We start from the raw sequence: 7,999 nt of genomic DNA on the forward strand, positions 1-7,999 counted from the left end.
GTGAATTTATTTGATGATCTTTGCATTTTTAAATTGATTTTATGTGGGAAATGATATTATTAAGGCGAGATTGCGAAATTCATATAAAATCAACCGTACGCTCAAAATCTTATTATGAGTAATGGTTGGAAAGCTAATTTCGAGGCATAAGTATTAAAATTGTCATTTTCAATAATTTTCGACTTCCCGAGAGAGATATATTTTATATTTAATCCTTGTTACATTTTAGTAAAAAGGAAGGAACAAATAAGAATAAAAAGGGAATTAGTAATGTACTAAAATGCCCTTGATTTTGATTGAGTATAAAACTCAACCCCTCCCCCTTTTTCCTTCTTTTTCCGAGCACCATCACTCTTTCTTCTCTCTTTCTTTCTCACACTCTCTCTCGGCTACTCTCTCTCTTTCTCTCTCTCGGATCTTCTTCTTTTCTCTGGGTAAACCACTTGTTTCTTTGATAATTATCACCAATCCTTCTCAAAATCTCTTGTTAATCATACAAAAGTGGTTATTGGAATGTGCATGTGTGAATATCTTGTTGCATGCAAGCTCGATGTGTGTGTGTGTGTGTGTTCATGCTTGATGCGTGTGTACGTGTGTGTATATGGTCTAGTATGTGCTTAAGGAGATGAATTTATAATTGAAAAATGATTTTCAAAGCCAAGTGAGTCTTGCATGTGCCTTGTGTGTACATAAATCGGAGGATTCAAGGTTGGAAACCCCGAATTGGGGCACCACCGAGAAACCACCGCCACCGGTGATGAACTCCGGTGAACTGGTGGTGAGTTGTGATGTTAAAAACTGAACTCTAATACCATAAAAGTTGATTTCGTTGTTTGCATGCTTGGATCGTTTAAATTTTTAAAAAGGTTTTGATTTCTAAAAGTTAAATTGATAAGTGATTATTAGAAATGAGTTGTCGATTTGATTATGGGTTGATTTGTGATTAAAGGATTAAGAGAAATCACTTGCATGTGTTGTTTTCTTGAAAACCCGAATGGTTTTGATCCTTGGAATAATTGATTTGATTTTCTTGTTGAATAAAGTAATTATGGATTGTTATTAGGATGGTTAATGGATTAAAAGAAGTGAAATTGTTATTGCATGTTGTGCTTTGGTCAAGTTTTGTACTAATGAAAAGGGAATTAAAATTTAATAACTTGATTCTTGGTTAATTAGCTAGTCTCGAGATTTGCATGTTGATTTACAAAAGGAATTAGTGTTGCATGTTAAAGTATAGTCTTGCATGTGAATGACAAGTTGAAAATAAGCTAAAAAGGATGAGTGTTGGACTAATTTCAAGTTTTAAGCAAATCTAATGCTTGCATGTCAATGTTCGACCTTTGAATTGTGTTTTGTGGATATAGCCGAATGGAATGTAGGAATAAAAAGGAATTGATTTGATGTTAAGTCAATGCATGAGTAATTTTAGAGATTATGTGATTTATATGTTTATTTGGATTCGAATTTTGATGATAAAAGAGAAGAGAATGATTCTTTTTAAAGATTTTGGATTGTGTTATATGTTTATGTGAGCTAAGGTGGAGATTAATTAATTTTGATAACCATAAGTGATAATTATGGTCGTAAAGGTTTAGTTGAGAATAAACCATGTACTCGTAAGAATTATATTAGAGTGATTTGAGAAATAGCTAAGGTTAAGCAAGTGCCTTCGATGGTTAAGTATATATAAAGATATAAAAGTTACGAGAAAAGGATATGCTATATGCTATGTGCTATGTGCTTATGTGTATAAGCTATAATCGTATACTCGAGTCAAGGATGTAATCGAGTTATCGTATTGAGTGATCGTTCCGGGAACGAGAGTTGAGAATCTGATTAAGGTTTGGTTTTATTGTAGATTCGGAGCGTGAGGGCATTCAGGCTAGGAAAGGAAAGGATTTACTAGGTGGCAGTAGTTCAACCTTCAGGAAAGCAAATTCAGGCAAGTAACTCTGATTACTTGTGTAAATGGTTATAAAGAGAATGTTGTTCATACCATGTAGAGTATTGAACTGTTTAATTATGAAACCCTGATATTGATTTGAGATACCCTGCCTTTGTTCTTGATAAACTGTTATTGATAAGCTTAATGATTCAACCCTTTGATAATCTGTCCTTTCTGTTCAAGTTATCTATTAAGCCATGGATTATATTGAACCCTCTGATTATCCTTGTTAACCCTGTTTAATGATACCCTGTTTTCCCGATCACCCTATTAATCCTTACACAGATGCTGATCCTTCTAATTTAGCGCCTTTTTATCCTTGATACAGAATCCTTATGAATTGTTCCTTGTTTATCTTTGAATCACTCCCTGAACTTTGTTTCCTTAAAATCTGAATTAAGAATGAGTTTCGACTTGAAAGAGTCCGAATGATTTCAAATGCTTGGTAATGATAAAATGAATTTTAGAAAACCTATTTGTTTTTCCAACTCAAGGTTTTCCAAATGAATTCCTGATGGATTGGATTGGGACGTAAGAGGCTAGTGAGACTAGTCCAGTCATGGTAAGAGGCTAGCGGGGCTAGTCCAACTTAAGGCTGAAATTATGCCGATTGGTACCTTAAAGACCTGGAATGGAGGTCGATACGGGCTGATCACCCGTATATAATGAAATGGAAAGATAAAGTGATCCAATCAAGGGTTCTAAATGATTATTTAATAAAAAGGGAACTGAAACTTTCTGTTCAGTAAATTGATTCTTGAAAATAGAAATGGTTTATATTGTTTTGAAAAGAGTTATGTCAATGTGAAGCTTAAAGCTCGAGAACCCTGATTCTTGAATTGTTGAACATATGATTGATTCCATATATTGAAATACTGTTGTTTTCCTCTATTGAAAGATCTATTCTGATCCTTTATTGATTTGTGATGAATGTCGGCTTTCGTCCTACTTTGAGCCTTGTACCTTGAAAGCCCCACATTATCCCTCAAAATCTTTCCTTAAACCCAAAAGCTGGAAATCTGCCACCTAGATCAAATAAAGTAGAATGCCCTGAGTTTGGTAAAGCATACTGTGAATTGATATTGTAGAACTGCTATACAGTTACTTGCTGAGTTTTATACTCATTTGTTTTGTTTTAATCTAACCATGGCAGTTAAGCAAGAAGATGGCCAGGTTTAGGCGCACTGCTCGTAAGAGCGTATCTGGTGGTCCCTACCGTGTTGAGGGCTTCCGGTTGCCAGAGCAGGTAGTGATAAATAAGAGTGAGCTCGCGCCTAGATGGAATGTTTAAAGATACAATGGGTTATCTGTCGGTTCCCAGCCGGAATCGATATTGTTTATTTAATGATATTTTGGGATTGTAAGTTATATTTTATGATTGGTAGTTGTAATCTTGTCTCAAATTTTATCCTGTTGATCATGTTAGTAGTTAATCGAGGTTTATGCATATTTAATTAGTGGATTAAAGGTGTGTGAGTCCTCATTTCCTAACCCCGAGATTGAGGGCGTCACACACGCAATAGCGGGTAAACCACATGAACGAAGGTAAACCGCATTTAAGTGACAGACTCTGACTCATGAGTCATAATCATAAATTCTCCCCCCGTGATATTCGAACATGTGACAAAGAGGATAGTTATCTTATCTCCTCTTTAACCAGCTGAGCCATTCCTTGCGGGCTATTTCAACTTTTTCATGAAAAATGTTTGAGATGAAACATGTGCATGTGATTATTTATCCAATGACTCTTAAAATAGAGTAGAGAGAAGATACTCTTTATATTTTGATGTAAAAGGAGTCTAGTGGAGATGCTCCACTGGCTTACATTGCAAGCAGCTCTATATATATATATATTTGCATTAGTATTTAGCAGTGAAGGATAAGTGTTGGGATACTGATATCGTGTAATTAGATAAGTGCTGCAATAGTAATATGGAAAAGCGTCACGGATTTATCAGCGCTTAATTTTACAATTTCTTGACTTTTCATGGATCTTATCGTCACTTGATATTTTAATTCTAGAGCATTATCTATCCATGAAATTTCTTGCATACAGATTATTATAATCCATTATTTTATATCAACACTCGTAAAACACTTAACCAAACACAAATTTAAAATGTATTAATTCACTTATATTATATCTAGCTAAAACACCACAAGCTTTAGCTCATGCACACTACAATCACAATTTGAAAGTGTGTACATAACAAAAGAACAGATAAATTGAAACTAAAGTTGAACATATAGATCTCTAGTAGTTCAATATAAGAAGCCCATATTGATGATGGTTTGGAGGTTCATTGGGTCCATATGTTCTGCAGTTCCATTGTAAATGGTATCGACAATTATCCTGTTTGCCTGTTCTGTTGGATGGTAGGCATCCCAAAACACATAGTTTTGTCTGTCTGCACAAAGAAATGAGAATCTAGTGCAAAGCCCAACTCCATTAAATGGCCCTTGTCCACAACATGCCATCCTTGCTTCCTTAAAACCTGTTTTTATTTAGTCCATGCATGAGAGAGAGAGGGAGAGAGGGAGAGAGAGAGGGAGAGAGGGAGAGAGAGAGAGGGAGAGAGGGAGAGAGAGAGGGAGAGAGAGAGAGAGGGAGAGAGGGAGAGAGAGAGAGGGAGAGAGGGAGAGGAGAGGGAGAGAGGGAGAGAGAGAGAGAGAGATGTACAAACCAAATGCTAAGGGATTGCTGAGGAAATCATTTTGCCTATTAATAGCATTAGTAGCAACAAAGACATCAGTATTCAATTCCATATTGAGTTCTTTAATCATCGCAATAAGCTTTGGATTGTACAATTCTGCAGCTAGTTGAGGCTCCGGAGCACAGGTTCCATCTGTGCTCCTGAAGGCCGCCACCCCCGGAACGCATCCGAGCGGTCCAGTTCCGGTCACCAAAACCCTCCTAGACCCCAAATCATACAGCCTCTGCAAAAAAAAAAATATTCTCAGATTTAATCGAGATGCACAAAAAGTCTGATCCCGAAAATCAGGCTCAGAAAAGCCCGTAAATTTGTACCTGTAGTATCTTCTTGTATTCTGAAACGAGAAAGGTGGTATAATCTGGAAGATTGAATTGAAGTCTTCTAGCAGTAACTGGTGCCAAGAAATAGTTGTTAACAAAATCATTACCACCGAGGGAGATCAAGACAAGGCCATTGTTTACAAGCTTCCTGGCCTCGTCTAATCCAATATAGCCAATCAGTCGCCTCTGGTACTCTTCGAAATATAACAACTGTTGATCAATATTTATAATATTCACCTGTAAATCCAAGCAAATATTATCCGAGTCATTAGTTTTTGTTAAAATTAATAATTAAGAATTCATGAGACGATAAAGAATTTTTTGTGTAAAATGACTAAAAAGAAAATAAATGTTACTATTCTATTTTAAGTTACGTACTCCCTCCGTTACGTTACTTTTCGGCACGCTTTTCAATTCTCGTTTAAAGTATAGTTTCATAATATTTTTAAATTTTTTTCTTTTGAATAAAAGTTTTATGTTTAAACTTTTACTCAAAAAAAAATTGAAAAAACATTATAAAACTATATTTTATAGAAATCTCGAAATGCGTGCTAAATGATAACGTAAACATCACAGCGAGATGGAGGGACGAGATGGAGGGAGTATCTCGCAAAAGTCTTACTTATTAGAGACAGAGTTCAGTATGTCTTGACACAATGCAACTAAATGCATACTTATACGTGTTCATCTAAATCATAGAGATAGAATTCGGCATGTCTTGCACAAATGCAACTAAATGCATATCTGCATGCAATAAATCTTGAATTATACTTACAAACTGAAATCCGGTGTCATTGAGGATTCCAACGCCTGCAGAAGCGAAGTTTGCACCTGTTAGTAGATTATCTCCGTCAAGCTGCGGACTCAAGTATGGAAGTGTTGGTGGTGCTCCAAGCTTTTCACCTAGTAACAAAATAAGTCAGACAACATAACATAATCTAGAGTGCTAATCCCTAACAATCGTATGTTATATAAGTCATATCTAACACTTTCAGAACCCTTAGATTATTATTTCAAAGGAAAATATTTGGTGTATATAATGGTGTACCAAATTTTGTACATAATGACATGTGCTGTGTTTTAATTGGAATGACCCCCTGTATTCACATCAACAAAACCAATTAAAACACCCCATATCAATTGCCATGTCTTTTTATACAAATTTTTTATACAAAATTTTGTACACCTAACACTACTCTATTTCAAAAGCCCAGATTTAAGTAATTTTTTTTACCCTTCCGCGGAAAATAGTAAAAAAAAATTCTTAGATCTGAATACTTAAAATATAGATCTGACGCCCTTGATGTATTATGTTAAATAAAATTTAACCAACACACGATACCAAGATAGCAAGGGAACATGACCTCATAATCTATTACAAAGAAAAAAAGGTTATAAACGATTGATTAAATATGACCGTTAAAAGTCGGTCGCAAATGATACTTACAGCGTCTAAGGTTTAACAAATACTCATAATCAAACACTTACTAATAAGGTCAGGGATGTTAAGGCCATTTGAGAAGCGACCAGAGGGAAGACGATTAAAAGAATCGATGCCATACGGGGGCGAATCAGCTCGTGCAGTGGTCAACAAATAATTATTGTTGCCATTATCGACGAGAGAATCCCCGAACACGAAAAATGCTCGGGGCCGTTCTGGTGGTTGCGGTGCTGGTGCTGGTGCGGCCGAGGCGCTGGCTGTGTTCACTATAGAGATTACTAAAAAAATTGAAAAGATGGACATTTTCAAGACTAATTTTAATTAAAACTATGTAATCTATGTCTCTGTTCAGAGGGAGAATGAAGATGTTTTATGCTATATTTGTTGGTGGTAATAATAATAAATGCATTGTATATACAGTAGAGAGAAAATAAGCGCTAACTATTTGTATGCATTGCTAATTAGTTGGAGGAGAATTTAATTTAATGATATCTATTCTTTGACTAAAATTCTGTAGGTACTGATTTAAATTTAGCTATCATAGTGAGGAACAATTGTTATCAAATGTCAACACATATCACATATACAGATTTGTCTTTGTCAATACTAGCTTGAAGTAAGTCAACCTATTATTATGTTTGAATTACATTTATGTATAGTTCGTTCATTAGCAAAAATTGAATTTAATACTAGTTAAGGTTGTAATTATTTCACCGTTCACGAATGAGAAGAATAATTGAATTTCTGTTTACTAACTAACTTAAATTAACGAGCAAATAAAATTAACGATTTAAATTATGAAAAAAAGCAATTCATTAATCAGGTTTTTTTAGTGATATTAATGAATGTATATCAACTGTGATATTCAAGACTTATATTCTTGTTTAAAAACATTCCTCTAGTAATTATGTTATTCTCTCCCATACACAATATAATGCCTACAATTATAATTGAAGTCAGTCTCATGATCGATCAATAAAAAGCTGTAAACTTAAAGTCCACGAAATTTCTTGTTCCATAACTCACATAATAATATCCCAATTAGATAATAGAATTATGTCTGTCATATCATACACTAGAATTATGATCCATCTTCCGATTCATTACAACTCCTAAAGATACAAATAAAGGTTCGCGACTCACTCAATTGTGTTAAACAATCAACGACATATTAGTAAGTCAGATAAATTATTGTACAATTACGCAATCATATTTAATCAATAAATACTACCTAAATCCTAGATTATGGAATTAGTTACATATTTAACCAATAAATACTACCTAATTCTCATATTATGAAATTAGTTACTCATAATGAATGAGAAAAGCAAACATATATGTATAACTGAAATCATGATTACAAGTGTATAAAGTTAAGAAGATACAATTTCATGAAATCTCACAAATTTGAATTGAATCCCTTCAATCATTACTCGAGTTCTATAAACTTCTCTCTCGCTCTCTCTCAATAATACACACTCTCTAATAATCTGAATAATAATATGAAACCTACTATAAAAGTGTTTTTAATTATTTTCTAAACAAAATAAAATCCGCATTGAAGTTGGATTTATAGAAT

At 34.3% G+C, this 7,999-nt stretch overlaps 1 protein-coding gene across 1 annotated transcript; it reads right to left on the reverse strand.

Annotated features, from left to right (window-relative positions):
- Positions 1–4,182: 4,182 nt before the first annotated feature.
- Positions 4,183–6,723, reverse strand: LOC141701301 (GDSL esterase/lipase At4g28780-like). The gene is made up of 5 exons (XM_074504985.1): positions 6,468–6,723; positions 5,755–5,882; positions 4,974–5,216; positions 4,630–4,882; positions 4,183–4,440 (listed from the first exon to the last, which is right to left on the reverse strand). The coding sequence occupies exons 1-5, from the start codon at positions 6,721–6,723 to the stop codon at positions 4,208–4,210; spliced, it is 1,113 nt and encodes a 370-aa protein (XP_074361086.1). The 3' UTR covers positions 4,183–4,207.
- Between the last annotated feature and the right edge of the window lie 1,276 nt (positions 6,724–7,999).

The sequence above is a fragment of the Apium graveolens genome, unplaced genomic scaffold (assembly GCF_009905375.1).
Source record: "Apium graveolens cultivar Ventura unplaced genomic scaffold, ASM990537v1 ctg3688, whole genome shotgun sequence".
NCBI lineage: Eukaryota > Viridiplantae > Streptophyta > Magnoliopsida > Apiales > Apiaceae > Apium > Apium graveolens.

Coding starts and splice junctions, on each gene's coding strand:
- LOC141701301 (XM_074504985.1), bottom strand. CDS start 6,723: ATGTCCATCTTTTCAATTTTTTTAGTAATCTCTATAGTGAACACAGCC. Junction 5,217..5,754: donor ATGACACCGGATTTCAGTTT/GTAAGTATAATT, acceptor TTGGATTTACAG/GTGAATATTATAAATATTGA. Junction 4,441..4,629: donor CAGCAATCCCTTAGCATTTG/GTTTGTACATCT, acceptor AAATAAAAACAG/GTTTTAAGGAAGCAAGGATG.